General features: G+C 55.6%; 4 protein-coding genes across 4 annotated transcripts; 2 read left to right on the plus strand and 2 right to left on the minus strand.

Annotated features, from left to right (window-relative positions):
- Positions 1-1,872: 1,872 nt before the first annotated feature.
- On the minus strand, positions 1,873-4,788 carry LOC142356112 (DNA-directed RNA polymerase III subunit RPC6-like). Its single transcript, XM_075408081.1, has 6 exons — positions 4,721-4,788; positions 4,224-4,384; positions 3,900-3,964; positions 3,213-3,393; positions 2,432-2,729; positions 1,873-1,988 (listed from the first exon to the last, which is right to left on the minus strand). The coding sequence occupies exons 1-6, from the start codon at positions 4,781-4,783 to the stop codon at positions 1,911-1,913; spliced, it is 846 nt and encodes a 281-aa protein (XP_075264196.1). The 5' UTR covers positions 4,784-4,788; the 3' UTR covers positions 1,873-1,910.
- A 7-nt stretch (positions 4,789-4,795) lies between these two features.
- On the plus strand, positions 4,796-8,713 carry LOC142356113 (uncharacterized). Its single transcript, XM_075408082.1, has 9 exons — positions 4,796-4,805; positions 4,867-5,046; positions 5,589-6,039; positions 6,230-6,284; positions 6,536-7,164; positions 7,368-7,443; positions 7,609-7,737; positions 7,862-7,954; positions 8,219-8,713. Exons 1-9 carry the CDS (start codon positions 4,796-4,798, stop codon positions 8,456-8,458), a joined length of 1,863 nt encoding a protein of 620 aa, XP_075264197.1. The 3' UTR covers positions 8,459-8,713.
- Positions 8,714-9,457: 744 nt separating this feature from the next.
- Positions 9,458-11,398, minus strand: LOC142356114 (adenosine 3'-phospho 5'-phosphosulfate transporter 2-like). Its single transcript, XM_075408083.1, has 3 exons — positions 11,178-11,398; positions 10,760-10,877; positions 9,458-10,261 (listed from the first exon to the last, which is right to left on the minus strand). Exons 1-3 carry the CDS (start codon positions 11,396-11,398, stop codon positions 9,458-9,460), a joined length of 1,143 nt encoding a protein of 380 aa, XP_075264198.1.
- A 4,839-nt stretch (positions 11,399-16,237) lies between these two features.
- Positions 16,238-18,624, plus strand: LOC142356115 (peptidyl-prolyl cis-trans isomerase A-like). Its single transcript, XM_075408084.1, has 5 exons — positions 16,238-16,539; positions 16,952-17,031; positions 17,224-17,319; positions 17,981-18,088; positions 18,512-18,624. Exons 1-5 carry the CDS (start codon positions 16,238-16,240, stop codon positions 18,622-18,624), a joined length of 699 nt encoding a protein of 232 aa, XP_075264199.1.
- The last annotated feature ends 3,300 nt before the right edge of the window (positions 18,625-21,924 follow it).

The following is a 21,924-nucleotide window of genomic DNA, read 5'->3' on the forward strand; positions in this document are numbered from 1 at the left end:
CGAGCTGCGGGCTCTCCTTGGCTGGCACGAATTAGTAGCAAGGAGAAAAATGATGGAGGACAAGGCCAGGGCTCGAAGTGAGGCCCTCTTGGTCGCGGTTGCCTGGCTGGAGTGGCGTGCCCTGGCAGCTCGCAGGCAGGGTGCCCACGGAGCGTTTCTGACCAACACCCTGCGCAGCCGCGGAAGCCTCAACGGCGTGACCCTCCACCACACCCTTCGCCAGGCGGACGTCGACCTGACGGAACGCAAACCGCCACTGCCCCCCCGGCAGGGTTCTCGACCACCAACTACCAGCTGCAGCGTGTCCGAGAACAGCGTTCTTGACCCTCCGGGACACCCCCATACTTCACAGACAATGAATTTATACTGACTGTGTAGATGGATCTGGCAAAAGACGGAGGCGTCACTCTCGTGCAACTGCCAGCTCGCCTGTAGCTTCTAGAGAGAGTGAGAGTATACTTACACCTATAAGTGCATTTTAAGGACATCAGAGACACAAGTCCCACATATAGCCCCCGCGGAAGACCGGCCTGTAGCTTCTATGTGTGTAGAGGCACACAGACAGGGAGAGACATGAAGCAATAAATATCTGCACCTGGTAAACATTTCAAGACCCGATCTGCGTATGCAGTGCTTTCGATTCTCTGCATGGCTGGGAGTGACGCAAGCTGCTGCCGGCTGTCCTGCCCGACGGCATCTATCCACAGAACCCATACCAGCAACACGCCCCCCTTAGCTACCAACCCTCCTCCTTCCTGTTTCGTTCCTGCGGCCGGCCCTGTTGGCCGTTTAATCCTCTGTAGTACCGGCGAGCGGAGCTTGGCTTTTGGTGCGTGCTCCACACCTTGAATGGTGGCTGCCCCGGCGGGACCGTTCTCTCTCCCTGATCCACTCCTGCTTCTCTGGTCCCTCACACACAGCTCTCCTGGGTGCGACCAACCGACCCAGATGCCGACGAGAACCCAGGCCGCAGAGCCTTCCCAACATTCACTCTGACCACCGGTGTTGGGTCTCCTCACCAACTTGGGCACACGTGGCCGCTCTCACTCTGTGCAGATCGCCCAGGCAGTGACTTGCCGGGGGCAGGGGCACACCCACAAAGCCCTGGATGCCGATTTCTGACTGCTGCCACAGGCCTCATGGCTCAGGAATAGTCAGCACGGTGAAGCACGAGTCATCACGGTTTGAAAACCACAGCGTCATACCGTGATTGCGGGTTGCAATGGGCGCTAGCAAGTGGCTGCAACAGCTGTTGAATGGTCATTGCCCATCGATACGTAGGGTACCTTACACGCCGTTGTTTCATTTATCACTTTTCCACCGCATCGCAGTGGCAAAGGCCATGCTGTCAACCATTGCACAGAATTCCAGGGAACGCTCTTGACAATTTAAGGGCGGTTTCGGGTGGAACCGCCTCTTCCGATGGCCGCGCCCAGCTCGGGGGATGCCTTGAGCTCACCTACTTGCGCGAAAGTCAGCCATAGCTACAAGTGGCCACTCAAGGCCTCCTCCAGGTGCGACATCGCTTTTCATCTTGATCCGAGGTATAGCTCTCGCTTCCTCCTCGAGCTGCGTCTCTGACTGTCCTGTCTCACTGTCTCGCTCGCCGTTGCCCGCTCCGAGGTGCTGCACCAGCGCCACCCCAACCTGTCCCCACGCATGCCTACCTCAAGCTCTCCCTTGATGGTTAGGCCTCATGCTGAGTCTCATGTCTCTTCTTCCTACACAATCTCGGGGCCAGCTGTCAAGTGTGCTATTACAGGCCGGATTGGTGCTCACACCAGCAGCACTATCGGATCAGTCTCAGCACACGCAACATTCTGCGGAGCCCTAAGGAGGCGTGCAGCTGAGGTCGGGTGCAGTGCCCAGCCAGCCCCTGGTCACGCCGGAGCAAAACTGCGGCTTGGGAGTCAAAAGTCGAGCCATTTGTCGTAGTATATGCACTTGGCAGGGGAGATGGGCCCGTCCGGTGTGCACTGGCTGAAAACCTGCAGCACAGCAGCACAGACCCAGAAAACCAATCAGCAATTGAAAGTGATGTATGCACAGCAGGATGGTCGCAAGGCAAGCAAGCAGGCTGCATGTAGAAATGCACAACCAGAGCTGGCCCCCACCCAACGCCGCTCTCACAAATCGCCTCCGCTCCTTACACTCTCGACCGATGTCATCCTCCCCCCACCCTTAGCCCCTTCCGCAAAATGATGCGATGGCCTCCCTCTCTGTGTTGGGCAGGGGTGTACGGCGGAGGGCGGGCTGCGTCTGTCATCTCTCTCTCTCTCTCTCTCTCTCTCTCTCTCTCTCTCTCGTCCCACACACACACACACACCTGCACTCCCTCCCTCCCTCCTGAACGTCCCCTCGGTTTGCTGTGTGAGGTGCAAACCATACCCAGCATGGGGTTGCGAGGCACGCATGGCACGTTGCCGCTTACCGGACAAACTCCACAAGGCATTGATGTGAAAGCGCTCTGCTTTGGGATCGCCAGCATGGCGGGCCGGAAGTGCTCCACATCCTCTTCGTCGTCTACCGTTTCAACCCTGCCATCATACACAAGTGTGTTGACAATGGAAAGCACGTCGTCCTGCCGCAGGTCAACTTTGGAGAAGCCTCTGGACTGAATAAATGTTGCGACCTCTGCCAGCGTGGCGTCCCCCTGGTTCTCTATGTAGCGGAAGCACGCCTCCCGTAGCGCCTCTATAAATTCCGAGTCAAACTCATGGGCGGTATACCTGCGGTGAACAGTGGGTCCAGGACACATGGGCTGACGGCTGTGCGTGAAATGGGGGCAAGCGGCGCTGGGTGAAGCCGGAGAGGACATGGGAAGGCAAGCTAGAGAAGGAATACTTTGCGTGGTGGCGATGGCCATGGTGATAGAGACGGTGAAGGTGGTGGCGCTGATGAACAGAAGGGCAGCTGGGCAGGAGCCAGGGCGGAAGGAGGAGAAGGGAAGGGGAGAGCGGCACTGGAGGCGGACTGGAGGTCGTGAGAGAAGGCACAGAGGTAGAGGTGGGCAGGGGAGGAGGGACAGAATCGGATTGAATCGACGGGGAGGAGAGGGACACACGGCTGAGAAACGGAAGCCCCGCGGAGGGAGTGGGGACCGGCCAGAGCAAAGGGAAACAGATAGAGCAAAGAGAGGTGGCATTGAAGTCGGTGCGGAATGACTATGTGAAGCTGACAAAGCACACTGCTGATGCGGATGAGGGCCTCACCAGGCGCCGCCGGTCAGCTCTCGGGATGGCTCGAGCTCGTACAGCATGTAAACTTTCCGGTTCCCACCTGTGACAGACTTGACAGACTTCACCAGCTTTCGTGACTCGAGCGTCTTTAGAATCTTGGTGATCTGTGGCTGCTGCAGGTTCGAATGGAACTTCATGTCCTTTGTCCACATCCCTGTAACGGCATTCAAGTCAGGATTCATTCAGGCCGGGCCCATGGGGATCGCAGGTCCCAGACAGCAGCGACACCCAGCCCAGCATCTAGGTGTTGTAGCAAAACACTCACCCTGTTTCAACACACACACACACGCACACACTCCCTTTCCTTCCCTCTCTCTGTCCCTCCCTCCCTCCCTCAGCCCCCCTACCGACCTTCCCCCCCCCCCCCCCCCCGCCCCCCCCCTCCTCTCTCTCTCTCTCTCTCTCACTCTCTCATATCCTGCCGGCCTCTCCGTGCTGCACACATTCTCTCGCACACGAGCAGCGTCGTCTGCCCTTCCCTTCCCTCCTCACATCTCTTCGTCAGATCGTTCTTGTCTGCATTGGTGCAGCCGCATCTCTTTCCCTTCCCCATTCCCACGAAACCCAGCTTGTCACCCTACCCTCTGTAGCTCCGCTTCCTGAATCGTCTACGGGATGCACAGTCAAGGGTGACGCGACCAGAATCAACTCCGCACTCACCAGTGTTGCCGGCGTGCTGTATCAATTGATAAACCAGCATTTCTTCAGAGCCGAGGCCTTTGAATCTGCGATCAAGCAATAATCATTGTCATAAAACAGGACTGCAGGACTCAAGGGGTTGAAGCCGATTCGTTTCGTGTGTGTGTGTGTGTGTGTGTGTGTGTGTGTGTGTGTGTGTGTGTGTGCGTGTGTGAGGGAAGGAGGAAGAGAAGAACAGTTGGCTGCAGCCACTGCTGCCAGTAGTGCTGGTGCTGGGCTCGCAAAGTGTACGTGCGGCACGGAGGGAGCAGAAGTGGGGGAGGAGGGGAGCATCAGCAAGCTTACTTTACTGCATCTGTGCTAACCAATTCCTTGTACACAAGGTTGCCTTCATTGTTCTTGAATATCTGAAGTTTGTGCTTCTTCAGCAGTGCGTTGATGGCAGAGGCTTGTGTCACGATGGGAACACCGCTCAACTCTTTTTGGAGGATGTCCTCGGACAAACCCTGCTGCGGCATTGCCAGGACTCAGGCGGGAGCTTCCCCTCCACAATTCACCATGATTTTCCAGAGCTTGCATGAAGGTGGCATGGTGGAGGCTAGCGTGGGGATGGGCTGAGGAGCGAAGCGCAGTTGGAGGAAAGGAGAAAGGGAGGCCCCGGCCGGGGGGGGGGGGGGGGGGGCATAGTGGCAGCGTGTCTCAGGGAATCATAGGGCAACCCCTGCAGTCGAAGGGATCCACGATAAGGCGACCAAAGATGGCTGTCGCAGTCCAAACATCTTTGCAAGTATTATCCAACGTTTGGAAGCAGGGGCGTGTTGGTTCGGAAGTGATAGCCATACCTCAGAGTGCTTTCGACACAACTCGAGGATGTCGTTCTCCGCCGAGTCCGTGCTACTCCCCATCCTGATCTAACGATGCCGTTCCGTGCGGGGAGTGCTTGCGATAAGCCCTTGTCCTCCTGAAAACGTGTATCGAATTGATTCAGAAATTTCGACCGAGGAGCAACCGCCTACCGTACTGTCCCAACCCCTGCCAGCATGCGTGTCAGCCTGCTCATCAGCTATTGAAGGAACCTCAGCATGGTCAGGTGATCGACGTCTGGCGCGACGGTACGAGTACTGTACGAGTGGAGACACCTCTAGAGCGAGGTACCTGCTACCCTACGGCTACCCTAGCTAGCCCTCGATCATCATGCATATTGTAGGGTAGCTGTGGAAAGAGCACTCTCCCGAGACCCGAGACAGTTGTTGTGACATGTGGCTGCATTGGTTACAGACCAACCTGTCACTGTACTGTACTAGTACCAGGAGCTAGTACTGCTGTAGCTAGCTGGTCTAGAGCGATAGGATGATCAGGTACAGACTACAGACCCGAATGCAGCCGCACAGCTCCTAGGAGTTATTATTAGGACCCCGGCCGGCCGGCCGGCCACTTGATAAAGCTAGGGTAGGGAAGGTAGGTACCTACCGGCCTAACTATCCGATGGTACGTGCTGTACGCGTCTTCGGCTCCTGCATGTACCCTACCTACCGATCCGGGCGATCTTCGACAGATTCGTGTACATTTACAGTGGTGAGCTGATAGCGATAGTTGCTACAGTACCACACCTCCTACCCTACTAGCTCCTACAGGAATGATATAGCTAGGCCTACCTGATCGCCAGACAAGATGTTGCGGAGTTGTCCCATGAATTAGAATAATTTACAGCTCACCCATCAGAGGTGGAGCAAAGAAGTGGGTATCCCTACCCTAGGTACCCTACCTACCCTCTCAGCTGTAGAGGTACTGGGCAGGTACGCAAGTACGCGAGGGAGGCCAGGGACGCCAGGAGCGATCCGGTGATCATCCACCCCCCATGTCGCATGGCCACATACCACGAAGGCGTACACACCAAAGCCTGGTTCAGGTCAGACTCTTGCGACTGTAACAAGCACCCTGTAAAGCCCCGCAACTACCCGGCCTGGCGAGTCGCCAACATGCGGACACGGGGCACGTGTTCCGCTGCTATGCGGCCCCCCTTCCGCAGCCGTAGCCGGAGCCCCGTCCGGGAGAGAACCACCCCTGCTGTTTCAGCTCGTTCCTCAGAGGCGCATCAGTCACTGTGTTCGAAGCCAACATCTTGGGTGTGTGAGCAACTGCGCCTGCTATTTCAACACAGGCAAGGAAACCGCCCCCCCCCCTCCCCACAGAAGAAACCCTGCCTCCCCCCATGCGGCCTAGCAGACCAGGGTGGCTCCTCCCTGCTCATACTTCCCGACGCAAACCATACACCCCGCCTTATCCCTGCCGCCCAACCTCTAGGGTAACGGTTGGTGCCACTGAAAACATGGTGCGTATTTGCCTCGCAGGGCGGAATGCAAGATCTATGTTGACACAGCACTGGCACAGGACATTGATGGCGAGGTCCGGCCCAGCCTGGAGCATGACACCAAATTTTATGATTGGCATGGCATCAAGCCCACGCAATACAGCTCGCAGTTTTGGGTCGTTCCGGTCTAGGCAGCAATTGCACTTGCACAGGATGCAAGGCGAGGAAATAGGACAGTCTATTCCGGATACATAGACTTGCATTGATAGGTCCCATTGCTCGCGAGTTTGAGGCACCAACGTGTCTCAACTCTGAACTGAACCGCTGCCCATCCCTTCATCCGCAGGTCTTGGCTTGTGATTTCACAGAGGAGGACATGCAAAATCATCTTTGCATGGAGATCTTTGGACACCGCAGGAAGCTGGCTGTCACCATCAAGCGCTGGTTGACTGAGGGCCCCCCTGACGGGAGCGTCAGCCACGTGGCCACCCCCAGGCGCAGCAGTGGAAGCAACCCCGGCAGTGCCGAAACGTCCGCAAGCCCGCCTGCGCCCACCCCTGAACTCTGTCCGCCGCCTGCGCCGCGCGCCGGATCGATGCAACACAAGGTGATCTCTATAATCTGGGTGGCAACATCAACGCGTGTGGGTTTCAAGGTCAAGGACAGTACGCTGCTGGGGTGCGTGTTCCGGGCATTCTGCATGAAGCTGGAGTTGGAGGTGGACTACACGAAAATTAGGTTCGTGTTCGGGGAGGAGAGGGCCTCTCATACTCTTCGAGTGCATGACCTGGGCATGGAAGACGGTGATTGCATATATGCAATGCTTGAGCAAGTAGGCGGCAAGCCGGTGATTCTTCTCTACCCTCGATCGCAAACCTTGTGCACTGTCAACCTCGCCCTCTCCAAACGCTGGTCCCTTAGCTGCCTGTACCCTCAACCGGCGTCCGGCGCAGTGGGCTCGCTTGCATCCTCCTGGTGAGAGCAACCCCCCCCCCCCCCTTCCCCCAAATCTTTGAGTTCCGGGAAATTGAACCCCGCCCTTTCCTACCCCGCACCGACAGCTGTCTTCACCACACTGTTTTCACCACTCTGTGGATTCTGCAATCTCATTGGCACCAAGCCAGTGGAACGTTAGGTTTCCGCGGCCCCAATGACGCGTCCCCCCGCTGTGTCCCAAGGTCTGTGGACGCATCTCCGGACGGTCGGCTCACAGATCCAGCCACTGGCAAGCAATACCCGTACCTGTTTTGGGAGGTGAGGTGGAACAGTTTGGAGCGGGGCTGAATGCAGTGGGGCTGGTGATGTTATGGCATTGAGGTGCACCTGTTTACCAACTCGGCAAAATACGCGTCCGGCGCACGCATTACGAAGGGTCTCACGCCCGTTCTGGCTGAGCCTTGTCCTCTGTCACACACGCAGGCCGTAACGGGAGCCAAGTCGCTCGCTGTTCCAACCTCCCCAGCAGAGCCGCAGCTGTCCCTATCTGGCAGCATGTTCCACTTCGACACGAGCCGCCGTGCTGCTTCCTTCTGTGTGTCCAGTGACAAGGTGGGAACTCCACTGTCCCCCATCAACCAAGACAGCTCACTGTGTGTTCCCAAGCGGGACCTGATGAATACGCGGCATTGTGGTCGGACTCATCGCCTCCACTGCCCCAATGGCTGATGCTCAGGTTGGCGACTGGCTGGACGATTCCCTGTTACTGCTGGGGCTCAATGTCCGTGAGCGGGCGGACATGGTGACGTATTGGCTGCCTCAGCTCGAGGTGACCCTGGCCTCCCGGGCGGGGGGGGGGGGGGGGGGGGGATTCAGTTGTATCATGGCTCTCTGTGTCGAGTTCTCTGCAGTCCCTTCCCATCAGCACTGAGAGAGACAGAGAGAGGCAGAGGCCCTGTACTTCCGCTGTGCTGGCGGTTTCGGACGGCCATTTGCCTTCTTTCTTTTTGCATCTTGGCGACACGCCACCGGTAATTCTCTTCAACGTAGCCAATGACATGCCTTCTGCCATATCCCGCCGGCTTCCCGACAGGCCAACCCATATAGCCTCATACACTTCCTGGACGAGCAGGAGTACAGCAAAGACGCTGCCCTGGAGGTGCTGCCAGCACCTGACACCGTCATCCGCGTGTTCATGATATTCCAGCGGGCCCCCGGGGACACCCAAGTGGAGGGATGCGACGGGTTGGGGCAGCTGCCAGCTGTGCCTCGGGCCAGGGAGGGCTTCACTGTGGTGGAATGGGGCGGCATGAATCTGGATGCGCAACTATAATGCTGCAGGCCCACCGGTTGGGTTTTGAGGCATGCCAGCGGCCAGCCTGCCACGCTTTGGAGAGTTTCTCAGAGGAGCAACTGCTCGTGTCCAGGGGCAGCGTTGAGAGATAGCCATGCAGCTGCAAATATCTCAATCCAAGATTCACAGACAGCTCAACGGTATGGAGGACTGCATGTCCTTGCGCGCATGCAGTGTCGGTCCGATGTTCAGTGGCCGCAAACGGTGCATGGAAACGTTCTGTTGTGTGCAGGGGTACCCTTGCCGGCTGCAGGTATCCATGCATGCCTTTGCTGGCAGGGGTGGACACACTAGAGTAGCGACAGAGCGCATGCGGCTTCAGCGACAAGCGTTCAGCAGCATGGTAGCACTAGCTTGCAGCAGGTTTCCATGTGCAATCCTGCCTGTTGTCATCGCCAGGCTGTGTAATACAGAGAGAAATTGGTGTGAATCGCTTTAGGATCATTGCCTGTTGGGAAACACTTGTTGGCATGCACGGGGGCGCCCATGAATGATCCGGGCAGTGGCAAATGCACTCATTGACATTGTGAATGCATGCACGTACCAAATGTGGTTTCTTGTGAGGGCACCCGCACACGGCTTACAAACTGGGTCAAAATCTGATCCAAGACACTGGACGATCTGAAGACGTCGTTGCGTTGCGTGGTCTGCTGCTTGAGCCCAATTGGTCTGCTACATGCTAGGAGATGCGTTGGGATGAGGAGGCTGAGAAGCAGCACCGTGGCAATCTCTGGTTATGTAGCGAAGATCTCATGCTTCGCATAGGCGGTTTGTCGTGTCATGCAACGGGTGGCCGCAATCTCATTCGTTTTCAAGCCCGGGTTGGGTTGGTTGGGTTGTGTGCACGTTCGTGGGAGTGACATATAAATGAAACTGAGCGGCAGTGGAATGCCCTAAAACTGCTTGCTGTGCGCTCCCCAAGAAAAGGGGGGGGGGGGGGGGGGGGGTTGTGACATGCTGTTGGGTGTGTCTCAGCCCCTACGCCTCCGCGGGCTTTGGGCCTGGCGATGGAGCAGAGCAGTCGTTGGAAAGGGGCAGTGTCTCCTCAGCGGATGCCTTGACCGGGCTTGTGGCACCGGCGTTCGCCTTGCTTTTCCTGGCGCAGTGCTGGAACCAGTACAGAGAGAGGGCAACCAAAAGCCCGCCAGCAAGAATCTTTGCGTTGACACTCTTTTGGTAGACGAGGAAGCTCATCACGACCTGCAGGACCTTACGGAGGCTCTTCACAATCTCTGCTGTGGTTGCGTCGAAGAACTTGATGAGGTTCAGAATGAAAGACACACTCATGTAGCCCAGGCAGGCAGACGCACAGATGTAGGGAACCGTCTCTACGTAGTTGAAGGAGTGCTCAGCGGCAGGGAGAAGCTCCCCTGTGGCCACGACCACAACCATGCCGCCAATGAGGGCGAATAGGCTGGTGTAGAGGATGACCTCAGCCTCGGAGCAGGGGTCCTGCTTCCGGAAGAACAGCTTCTCCTCCATGTTGCCCGTCATCCCGTCACAGACAAGGGCGATACTGATGAGGCCGACGCCAATAATGGAGAACTTGGGCGACATGTCCTTGTCCCCCAGCGTGAACAGGGAGATGCCTGCCACGAGCAGGGCGCCCGCGCAGTACTGCTGCCAAGAGTACTGTTTCCTGAGCAGCACAACTCCACAGAGCATGGTGGGGATGACCTTGCTTGACTTGAAGATGACACGTGTAGCGTAGTCCAGGTAGTTGAGGGACATGTTGGTAAAGTACAAGCCAGCGAGGGCCACAAGGGATACTGTGGCGAAATCCTGGGCAGGCAGCAAAGTGGATGAGGAGAAGAGGTGTGTTAGCCACCAAATTCAACTCCTTGGGAAAAGAGGGGGCGAAGCAATCCCCGGCCTGAGGTGGGCAGATCGGTTCTTGTTCACAGATCTTTCTCTTGACATGCCTTTCTCATTTGTGGCGCAACACCCTGGCTCATAAACCGCTGTAGATGTCCCCAGTCAGTTTAGTCACCCCCCCCTTTTTCTCAATCTCTCTTATTCTCTCGGAACTGCTGGATTCACATCGACGCTCAGAGCACCACTGACTGGGCAGGACAGGCTGCAAAATCCTGGCCAAACTCCGAGACAACGCAGGAAAGCTGTGGTGCGTGTCCCTGAGCACCAAGCAATGCCAACTATAGGAATTTGGGTCGCGTTGTGCTTTCAGGGCTGCTAAGTCCCTTGCAGCCACGGCAAGCACCCTGCTGCTCCCCTCTACCCCAGACACTCGAGCCAACAGCAAGCCCAGGTAGGGGCACTGACCTTGTATGTGCTGCGGACCTTGAGATCCCCAGTGAGTTGGCGCTCAAAGCAGGCGCAAAGCATATAAGTGACGTATGTCATCACTGTCATCCACCCTCCAAACTTGAATCCCGGGATTCTGAAAGCGACCACAAGTGGGCAGTTGTTGACTGCACTTCAGTGGCAGGGAGGCAGCCGAAAACTGGAAAGATCCTGGCAGAGACTGTGTCTCAGTCGTGTTCCGATTCACAGCACACGGAATGTTGCGGGCAAGATCACCTCCACACTTGCTCCTGCATGGTAGAGAAGCCTACTGCAGTCACGAGCGACCTGGGAGCAGCACCGTGAGAGAAGGGGGGGTTGTCAGGAATCACAGGTTGGTTGGCTGGCCTTGAGGAGGCTGCAAGCAGTGGAGGCAGGTTGGCTGGCTGTGACTTACCCGACAGCCAGCACCCCAAGCTGGAAGGAAGTGGATCCCTTCAGTGGGAATCCGAAGACAACAGGGTCGGCATGCGCCTGGACTTTGGGTGGCTTGAGAGAAGCAGTTTGAGTGTCTATGGCCCCCTGCGGGTCCGCATCGTGGCACTGCCTGCGATTCATCTGCACACACACATGGGCTGCAACTGAGATGGGTGGTGTTGATGGAAGGACTTGTCCCATCCTACGCATGGGACTAGAATATTACAGACAGTCTGCCCAGGCAAAGTTCTAGACGCTAGGAAGTCAGGCCTGAAAGGGGAGGAGGGTAACGACAACCGGCGACCGGAGCTGACCCACCTTTGGAGACGCACCGCAGTGGACCTGCACTGTTACAGCGTTCTGAGAAGCCATGGATCCCCGGGCGGCGTAGGGGACAAGATGGCTGAATCTGAGCCGGCAGGTCTCGTCACGTCCTCACGTCGCTTTGCGGCCTCTCAAGACAACTGCGTACACTCAGCGAGGGAACTCCTGCCGATGGCGCCTTCCTAAGCGGCGCAGCCCAAAATTCAGACGGTCTTGCAAAGAAGCCGCTCTGGTGCAGTGCGGTGGCGCACGCGCTTGGAGTGTCAATCGAATCCGCAGAAATCTCTTCTGGCTTTCTGAGGCGGCTACCGAGCTCGCGGACAGGAGCGCCGGTAGCTATCGGCGAGACGGAGAATGGCGCCGCCTGGCGGTAAACGGTAAATTGCTGGGTTCAGGTGTACGTCGTTGACCACGGGGATGTGCTCAGTTGAGACTGCAGTTGGTTTTGGCCCGTTGCCGCACGGCAAGCCCAGATCTACGGACGGGCACAAGCACGGAAGTCGCTTCGATGAGAAATTGTCTGTTCACGGTAGCCAAAGGAGTGTATGTACCCGACGGCCACTTTCAGAGTCCTCACTCCGCGCGGTCGTCGTCACTCGTCTGCTGTCTGGTGCATGCGGACAAGATAGCGATATTGCTACAATAGGGTAAATGATAATACGGCAGAGGCTGATTGCCGAGTGGCAATCAATGGCGTATCAATTATCATTCACGGATAGCGGAGATAGATATCGCTACTCGTACTAGTAGCGTGGCAATTACACCAGATTATGCTAAAATATTGCACACGCAGAGGAAGGATTGTTGCCTGTCTATACTCTGTCGACTGTCCTAACATAATGAGGACTGAGGTGGGTACGTTCCCTACAGTACCACAATCCAGCAAGCTAGCTGCTCTGCAAGGCCTCTTACCTTCCATGATGTACTTGATAGCGAGGCCTCTAGCTCTAGAGGTGGAGTACCGACTACTAGCGATACTATCTATACCGACCTAGCTACGAGTACACTTGCATTAATTAATAGCAGATAGCAGCCCTATGTAGGAGGTACCTAGAGGGTACCTACTGCTTTTTTCTACGAGTATTGTACGATTCGATCAAGCCAGGACAGCGGTCAACCACACTCGGTGCTCACTCAGCAGCTGTGGAGGTAGCCGCTGGCCTGTTCCTCGGTATGTACGATTAACTGCCAAAATCGGCCACAGGCCGATCAATCACATGCGTGCATGGTGTGATAAAAGGAGGATGGACAGCTGGATTCAAGAACGACTACGAATACTGACTTTTTCAATACATATAAATTGGGTCTAGAGTCTAGCTAGACCAATACTAGTAGTAGGTAGTAGAGGTACCCTCTCTAGTCCCTACCTTCTCGGGTATATATCGATAGTATCTACAGTAGCTAGTACAATAAATAACCGCATGGCGCGCAGGCGCAGATATCATACGTCACGGACCAAGGTTGCATGGTAGGGTCGCTATCTCCTACCTATAGTCGGGTATCCTTGTCCGGCCAGGCACGCGAATGCACCGTCAATATGCACCCAGCGCGGCCAGCATGCACCCGTCCGGCCGCGCACGCACGCGCGAATTCGACTGTACGAGTACAGGCTACAGTAGGTTGGTAGGGTACCTACCCTAGCGATACTACCCACCACGAGACTAGTGGTTTTCGGCATGCACATGGAAATAGAAGGAACAAACCGAAAAGATCTCAAATCTCCCGGCAGCAGAACTGTGGGCCGAGGAGTGAGGGGACAGGCCGAGGGGTAGAGTACGAGGGTGCCGGCCTACCCTACCTACCAGCCCGGCACGTTTCTCCTACTCGTAGGTACAGGTGCAAGTAGGTAGATCTCCTCGTAAAGCATCACGAGTACCTAAGGATACCCTCTAGGTGTGATAGGTTGATTACATGCCCGGCGGCGGGAGCAGCCTCTACTATATAATATCTCTGCCTGGGAGCAGCCTCACACTTCACAGCTATTATCTTGCCTGGGTGCTCTAGTCTAACCAATGTAGGAGATACATTGGTTTGCACCCAGGCGGCCTAATATTATAAAGCCGGTATGGGTGGTAGGTGGTTAGAATCCTACGCACGGGTAGGTACGATTACTAGTACGAGATAGCCAAGCGATCTCCGGCTGAATTAAGGCACATCATCCCGGCCGGCCGGCCTGACCCGGAGGACGGATTCGGTCCTTTCCACATGTTCGGCCAGTAGTATACTGCTACCAGGAGTCCTGCACTGGTACTCCTGCGCCTACCTATACCTACCTACCCACCTACTAGTTGTGTGGTTTACTAGCTGTGTGGCTGCATTCGGGACCGTAACCAACCTGACACCTGACACCTGTCACCTACTGGCACAGGCCAGCGCCCACCGCTACATGACCAAAGACATCATCCCATGGTTTGAGCTGCCCCCTCGCAGCTCATATCCTGATCACTCAGCTTAATTGTAGGCCATATTGTCAGCCATCTCGGATCGGAACCGGCGGGAATAGCAACTATGCCTAGAAGCAGTTGTGTAATTGAATGGTTCCTGGTGCATGCACGGCCGGGAGCTGCGGCTTCGGGGAAGATGGATACCGAAGGAGCGTCTGCATGTATTAGTGACCCAATATGGAGATTTGCCATGTCAACCCTGCAGAAGAGACGGAGAAATCATGCTCTACGCGTTTCTCACACACCTCCTAATATATTCCCAACCTAATTCTGGACGTTGTCCGCATGACACATCACATGTTTCCAGTATAGTATCTCCTCCAGTATAGATACTCATGTGAGCAAGGCAGTGATTTCTCTCCGACTCCCTCTGTCTCTCCCTCTGTTCCAACCCCCCCCCCTCCGAGCGCTAGTCCAGAGCGCTAGTACAAGTAGTAATACGAGTGTACGGCACGCGTACGAGCCTGGGAGGCGTATGAGGACATATGGAGATTTTGCCCCTCAGAATTGCCAAATCTAATCAATTTTCTCCAAAATTCACGGCATCCTGCATGATTTCAAAAGCTTTAACTCCCTGTACCATTCCCTTGTACTGTAGAAATTCGAAGGTGAGAATTAATATTCGGGATATCCTCGGTTATCATTCGCATAGGTATTCTGTTCGTGTGTAGTTCGGTAAACTTCCTGTCATGTTCCTAGCCAGTAAACACCACCCAACTAAACCAAAAACCCGACGTTGGATTTTTCAAACACGTACAGTCAAACACGTACAGTGGCGATAAAAACAAATTGAACAGTGGCATGCTGGCTGCAAGGGAATTTGACAAGCGCCGTACCTTTTGGAAAAGCATTTTTTCCGAAGAGAAACAAAAACCCCTACTAGTGACACCGGAAACCCCTATCCTCTAAATTGACCCACATTCAAGTTTCAACAAGGTTGACGAGGTAGTTACATCCGAAATACATACGAAATTTCAACAAGGTACCTAGGTACGGCATGCATGAGTTAGGGCCTTGTCTGCTCTTTCAGGTTCAGGGGTTATTTGGGTAAGGTGGCGAAACCCTAACATCGGAAATGAAACCCTAGTCATATTTCCGCATAACCCTCCCAACTCGTTTTTTTTTCCACCCCGGGGAGAAGGTGGGTCGAAAAACCCCTGCCCCACTCTTTCGAGCCGAGATTCGAGTCTCGAAGACCAGACACCGCTAAGCTGAGACTGACCTTGGGCCGGGGGTACCGGGTAGGCACCCAATCAGATCACGACAGGACCCCACTGAGTCAAGGGCTACCGATCACGGGGATATATAGTGTGGGAGTTTAAACCACTCAAAAGACCCGTTCATGTCGTGTCCCGGCGGCGCTTGCCGCTTACCAAGGAAGGTAAACCCTTCCCGTGAGAGCGTTGGCCCGTTCGAGAGAGAGAATGAGACGGAGCTAGTCCCTTCTGACGTAATACGTCCATCCTAACGTGTGACAAGCGCAGAATATACGTGGCAATGTCAGGGAGGGCGCGGGTCCACAGGACAGAGGTCTAGGAGCATTGCTCCGGATAGTTCACTAGGCACGTCGTCTGGGAGATTATTGAAGCCCCCGCCCAAGAGGAGGGTCGAAAGCCGTACTGTAGAGGAGGGGGGCCACACGGTGGAGCAGCCTGGTGGTGTGAGGGCCGAAATTGTTGCCGACAGCGCATCCCGTAGGTCCTGCCAGCGCGAGTAGTCCATGAGCAGGTGTTCAACGGTTTCGGAGACGGGGTGGTCGCATAGGGGGCAATCCCTCCCAGCTCGTACATGCACATGCATGCGCGCAAATTCAATTTAGTTAGCGATTAAAATAATCAGAGCTCTTGAAAAGGTTGAACTCGATCCGTGCATACGTATTTGTGTACAGTATTTGTGTCACGCCGTTAGATTTCTGATTTTTAGAACCGTTATTATTAAATTCATGTTCCGAGGGCCTAATTAGGCAACGATCCATTTTTCGGGGGTCTGTGCCCTGACTGATATCGGAACTTGCGCCTGACAAGTGGCTTGACAAACTGCACTCACTCCCGCACCACCGAGGAGGAGCTGATCAAGACCTACCGCCTCGATCCAGCCCAGCTTCTCCAAACTGCATCAAGATCAGGGTCAAGATCATCCGATCTGCCGACCGATAGATGCTTTACCCCGGGTTGATAACCCCATCTAAACGCCAGCCACTGAGAGTTTGAGCTGCCCGTGAAAGCGCGAACTCAGCCGGGGTGCGCATGCTGGGAAAAGACTCTGCAGCGTCATGATCGTCCCCGGGATACATGCATCTTTCCGACCTGCAGCGACGCGCGGGCTGGTGCTTCTTGTCTTGGTCGGTGCCGTGTTGGCGCGAGAGGACCCTTCGCATGCGGCCGTTGACTTTGGTAGCGATGACTACACACACGTTGTGACCTTCGACATAGACATCGGCGACCGGTCCGCAGGGAGAATTGTTATAGGGCTTTATGGCAACATTGTGCCCAAGACGGTCGAGAATTTCTTGGGGCTGTCTAGCGGGAAGATGCAGCTGACATACAAAGGAAGCATCTTTCACCGCGTGATCAAGTGAGGGCTGCTGGTTGCTAATGCTCTGATCTGGACGACCGACTTGCTTTCTCTTGTATCCCTCTGGATTCCTCATCCTCGCCCCTCTGACTGTCTATCCATCCGTGCACGCATACATCTGTCTACAACTGTCTCAACCCCTTCCGTACTCTCTCTTGCTATTCTTGTCTGTCCTCACCAGCCCCCCCCCCTCTCTCCCGCTCCACCTCCTGGTCCCTCTAGGGCTGTCTCTTATCTCCCTCTCTACATCCCTCTGTGACCCACCAGTGTGCCAGTGGCAACCCAAGCATCCCAACCCCTGTCAGCCATCGACTAATGGCATAGCCCTCGGGTACTCATCCACGCCAGTCTGCAGCGATATGCACAGCCTCCAGCTGAAACTCCCGGCCATGCCTATGATATCTGACTTCAGGGGATTCATGATACAAGGAGGGGACATCACGAGGGGTGATGGCACTGGGGGCACATCCATATGGAAACGGCAGTTCAAAGGTAAGGCAAAGGCCACTGCCTCCCTTCCCGTCCCCATGGCTACAGTCACGAAGTCCCTGAAGTGCTGCAATACCTGACTGTAATTTCTGGGCTCCCCTTGCGGCCGGCTTGGAAGACTTCACCACTGCATTTTAGTAAGACATGTGCCTATGAATTTCCTTGTGTCTTACGCATTGTTTCTCTTCCGATCAGATGAGAATTTCAAACTGAAGCACGACAGAAGGGGCCGTGTCTCCATGGCAAATGCTGGTAAAGACACAAATGGAAGTCAGTTCTTCATCACTGCAGGTGATATCCGGAGTTCCTCACCTGCTTGACGCGTCGAGATCAGGACAGCAGCGTTGGTCAACTGTTTCATAGGAGTGAGGGGGGAGACGAGGCTGGACAGGAGGCAATCTCAAGGCCAAGCTGTTAGGATGATGGGAGAGAATGCCACTGCTGCGAGCAAGCATACAACGGATGGAGAGCCTTGGAGGCTTTTGAAATGAAACTGGACGCATCGATCTGCATGGAGCGGGCCGGATTAAGGGACGCTCTGCCAGCGGGAGGAAGTTGAGGGTAGGGAGCGAAGGAGAAGACCTGGCATGGTGATATGAGAAAGGAAGCTGCGTGTGTGTACGGGGGGGGGGGGGGGGGGGGGGATTGGAGGGGGGCGGGAGGGATGGACTCTGGGTTCGGAGACATAAGCCGGCCTTTCACACCACGGCAGCGCGGTTTCCGGCTGTCCTGCAACCACGCTAGAGCGCAAGCGGGAACCCATCAGGGGGTTAGGGTCCGTCACTGTGGTGGGTAGGGATGGGAAGGCCGCATCAGACCTGCTTCTGGAGTGTCAGTGTATGCCGGCGCGATCATACGAGTTCCCGGCTTGAAACGTATCACTGCTACTCAAGCTGTAGACGATAGTAGACTTTAACGTGATCCATGTGTGTCGGCGTGTGTTGTGTGTCAGAGCCAACCCCTCACTTGGATGGCAAGCATGTGGTGTTCGGCCAGGTGGTTCAAGGTGGGACAGCTGTACAGGCCGCCCCCCCGGCTGCTTCTGGTGCATCTCCTGCAGGTTTGCTCTCTCTCATCTTATGTCCCCTGGGGTTGCAGGGATGGAAACCGTATTGAGAATAAACCGCGCCAAGACAGGGAAGATGGATCGCCCAGAGGTGAGAATGACCCTGTGTTGGTTGCGCTCTCTTGCTGATCGTGTGGTAATGCTCCTTAATTGTTGGGATGGCCATCGTTCATCACTATTGTAACCGGCCCGGTTTGATCAGGTGAAGGGAAAGAGAGAGACAGAGAGTGAGGGGGGGGGGGGGGGGGGGGGGGGTTGCACTATCCCACCCTCTTGTATGAGTGGACTCCCCCTGCAGATAGGCTGCAAGCTGTCTCGTCTTGTCTGGTAGGTAAACAGCGCCCACTGAGTTCAGCCCACTCCCTCCCAATGCTTCGTGTCTCACTGGATATCGCCAGGTGCCGATACGGATTGCAGATTGTCATGTCCAAGCGAAATACGTAAACCAATGGGAGAAGAAAGTGTACGGCTCCAAGGCACAGTACAACATCAAGGGGGATATTCCCAGCATGAGGAAGGACGACATGTAGGTTTTTAATAGCTCAACACCATGTAGGGCACCCTGATGCACACGCTCATGTTGTCCACTAGTAGTCCGAGCAGCAAGCAGCAGGTTCTAGCTCACATGTGATAGCAAATCGTTGTGCGTTGCTTTGACGCCTGTGGCGAAATCAGTCACAGGACGGAAGCGGAGGCTTTGCAAGAGCTGGCATCCGTGATGCCTTGACCCACAACCGCTGTCTGGGAGGCCATACAGGAGCACAGAAGATATTTACAGAATTGGCGTAGCATTTTTGCTAGGCTGCTGAAAATCCGGAACCAAAGAGAAAGAAGATCAAGAATGCAGAGTCAGTGGCATCCCTACGAATGAGTAGGGCTTGATGGTGGTGTGGGGTCGTTTCCATATTGTGGCAGAAAAAGAAAAAGGGAACATGGCAATTGCACAAAAAGGTCACAGACTTGTGACCTGTTGGGAGGGCTCAGGGGGACAGACGAAAGGTGAGGATGGCAGATTGCCATCCATGCATCATGGTGGGGTCAGGACCACGTCATACTGCGTGCATCCATGCCGGGCACACGCAGTTCTCCTTCTCAACACCAACGAAATTCATGGTTGTCTCGGCTGCGGCCTGTTGTGATGCCATATAGCTGTTGGCGGGTGAGAGAGTGGAGCGGTCAGACAAGGTGTTCTTGCCAGCACTGGAGGTCTTGGCAGGTACATGTGCCATGCCGTGCCATGATCCCGGAGGAGACTTGTCAGCAGGGAAGCCTGACGCCGATGAAACAGGCTGAGCCATGTTGGGGTGTCTGGGGCTGAGGCCCTTCGTTGCCACAAAGACAGGACGGCCGGAAGATGCTGGCATGCTGGAGGCCCGTGGCCGATCGCTGATGTGTGCCGGGGACGGGTCACGGCGAGCTGGAGGGCTATTGAGATCGCACTCAGCCGGTGACACAACTCGTGCGTGATAGCTACCGTCAGGTGAGCTGCGCTTGGAATCATCTGAGGCTTCGGAGCGCAGAAGTTCCAGAGCGTGGCTGTACCCGCGAGCGGATCGGGTGATCCTGCAGATGGAGCTGTTGTCAATGGCCGGATAGCTTCCATGAACGCTGGGCTGCGCCCAGGCCGCAGTTGGGCCGATCAGTTCAGTGGCACCATTGATCCCTGACAGTGACTGCAGCTCGGCCAGAGAGGAGGCAGCGATGCCTAGTACCTGGTTGCTCAGTGGGGAATGCTGGCCTGCCGATAGCAGGTTGCCCTGGGACTTGTTACGTGTCAGAGGGGCATCGCTGTCGTTGCGATTCCAGGGGGACCAGGAGTAGGAGTTGGGAGCTCCTAACAGAACGACCAGAGACACAACAGACATCAGCAAGGCAACACCTCTAGCCTTCGCGGTAGGTGTGGAGACTGCACTCCCCATGCAGCCCATAACAAAAGCCCTCTTGTGAGTGCTGTGAGTCTTAAGTAGAACAGAATCGCAGCGAAGACAAAAGACGGACAGCATAGCCTGGAATAGGTAGGCGAAGGAATACGATTTGGAAGGGGGGATCCCAACAGAGCACACAACTTGTATGATGCAGCAGTATGCCTGAGCCCCCCCCCCCCCCCCCCCCCCCTCCTTGCCAGCAGCAGATCGAGCAACGCCAAAAGTCAGTAGCATGCCTGTGCAGTGTAACAGGCACAATTTGTCCCGCACCGGCTGAGTATGTGGATGCCGCAGGGCCTGCAGAGTAGGTCGAGCCAGCCGGGCCAGGAGAGTAGGTCGATCCAGCACCAGACAGACGCAGCTTGCTGGACGAGCCGGGCTGTACTTCCATACCAGGCTCAGGAATGGAATTCTGGCTGCCCGCAGAGTCCTGATGGTAAAATAACATGTCACTCATAAGACAACAGAACGGGGCACCAGTTATTTGCGGCGAAAGGAGGGGAAACCTGCAATACCGACAATTTCCGAAGTGAAATAGATCCATCCACTCTGTGGGTAGAGTATGCCTATCATCCTGCAGGCAACTGAAAGAGGGGTGGGCGGTGTCTTACCGAGGCGCTGATTTTCTCTGTGGTGACGGTGGAATAGCGGGACGCTGCCTGGTTCATGCTGCTGCTCTGAGACACCAATGGGCCTTGCTGCAGCATCCTGACCGCAGGGGTCTCAGGGAGGACCAAAGGCTCCGGGGCCTCTGGCAGGATCCGCACAGGCGCAACTGAAGCAGAAGGCAGCGCAAGTACATCATGGAGTGTGCGTGCGAGAACACACCCTCCTGACACAGGTGCATGATTCAGGTGAGGTCTCACCTTCGGTGCTTCCTGAAGCCTCCTGAACCGCAACAGTTTGCTGCCGTGGCTGCAATTTGGAGCGAATCAATCAGTTCGAAGCGGGAGGACTCACGCATGTTGCTTTTAGGGCAGAACGCTGGCATATATGACGGCCAAGAGACACATGGAGGGTCATGGGGGAAACCGAATGGAGTGTGGGATTCACGAGGGTATGAAGCGGGGAGCGCGCACCATCCCAGCAGGCTGAGGAATTTTCACAGCAAAGTTGCCCCTTCCTACACGGAGATCCATGCTGGAGCTCAGCCTGTTGAGCAAAGGGACAGGCCTCCTGAAAACTTAAATGTCTACATCGAGTTTGGCGACAGGATCGGGCGGTTTTAGGGCGGGTCACCCCGACCACATGCCCTGCAATGCTGGTGCTCACCTGAGCAGACTGTACAGGAGCTCCAGGGACAGCGCAGCAGAGTAAGAGATGCTGGCACTCTCCACAGCCTTGGAAATTGTGGCTGTCACGCCCCACAGCGAAGACAAGATGTGCTGGAAAGCAGGAACGAGAGATGACACGACATGTTTCTGCCACAAGGCGGGAATGCTTTTTACTCCTTGCTTGAGTCGCCGGTAGAGCTTCGGGAGAGCCATGGCTGCAATGGTGAGCGCCTTGTCAAGCGCGAGACACACACAACGATGGTCAGTACACAACGCCGCAGCGGAAGACCCATGGGTCGATGTAAACACCACGAGACCTCGCGTAATACATCTGAGTGTGTCGGAGAGGCAGGTGAGGGTCTCTAGCTGCATGTCATCAACTTCATCACGGGCGACTTTGCGTGTCTACAACACAATAGGAAATGGGCAGAGCACGAGCACACCTGGCTGAGGTCCTTGGTGGTGTAAAGGCTCCATAGCTGCTGCATGAACTGTTGGCACAGGTCACTCAAGTATATGTGCAAGCCAGACACGCCTGAGGTCATGAGCTGGAGTGCAAGCGCCATGCGGTTGGCATTCACTGTGGCAGAGGCATCAGAGGCGGCAACAGGGGCCTTGCTCTCCTGTTTGA

This window comes from Convolutriloba macropyga, unplaced genomic scaffold (genome assembly GCF_964194025.1).
Source record: "Convolutriloba macropyga unplaced genomic scaffold, txConMacr16.3 SCAFFOLD_3489, whole genome shotgun sequence".
Lineage (NCBI taxonomy): Eukaryota > Metazoa > Xenacoelomorpha > Acoela > Convolutidae > Convolutriloba > Convolutriloba macropyga.

Excerpts from the sequence above, each read along its gene's own strand:
- LOC142356114 (XM_075408083.1), bottom strand. The coding sequence starts at position 11,398 with ATGGGACAAGTCCTTCCATCAACACCACCCATCTCAGTTGCAGCCCAT. Across the intron at positions 10,878-11,177 it reads CTTGGGGTGCTGGCTGTCGG|AATCCCGGGATTCAAGTTTG; the intron begins GTAAGTCACAGC and ends GGTCGCTTTCAG. Across the intron at positions 10,262-10,759 it reads AGGTCCGCAGCACATACAAG|GATTTCGCCACAGTATCCCT; the intron begins GTCAGTGCCCCT and ends CTGCCTGCCCAG.
- LOC142356113 (XM_075408082.1), top strand. Across the intron at positions 6,285-6,535 it reads CACAGGACATTGATGGCGAG|GTCTTGGCTTGTGATTTCAC; the intron begins GTCCGGCCCAGC and ends CTTCATCCGCAG. Across the intron at positions 7,165-7,367 it reads GGCTCGCTTGCATCCTCCTG|GTCTGTGGACGCATCTCCGG; the intron begins GTGAGAGCAACC and ends CTGTGTCCCAAG.
- LOC142356115 (XM_075408084.1), top strand. The coding sequence starts at position 16,238 with ATGATCGTCCCCGGGATACATGCATCTTTCCGACCTGCAGCGACGCGC. Across the intron at positions 16,540-16,951 it reads ATCTTTCACCGCGTGATCAA|GGGATTCATGATACAAGGAG; the intron begins GTGAGGGCTGCT and ends ATCTGACTTCAG. Across the intron at positions 17,032-17,223 it reads ATGGAAACGGCAGTTCAAAG|ATGAGAATTTCAAACTGAAG; the intron begins GTAAGGCAAAGG and ends TCTTCCGATCAG.
- LOC142356112 (XM_075408081.1), bottom strand. The coding sequence starts at position 4,783 with ATGGGGAGTAGCACGGACTCGGCGGAGAACGACATCCTCGAGTTGTGT. Across the intron at positions 3,394-3,899 it reads ACAGCACGCCGGCAACACTG|GGATGTGGACAAAGGACATG; the intron begins GTGAGTGCGGAG and ends ATGCCGTTACAG. Across the intron at positions 2,730-3,212 it reads GAGCTGACCGGCGGCGCCTG|GTATACCGCCCATGAGTTTG; the intron begins GTGAGGCCCTCA and ends TGTTCACCGCAG.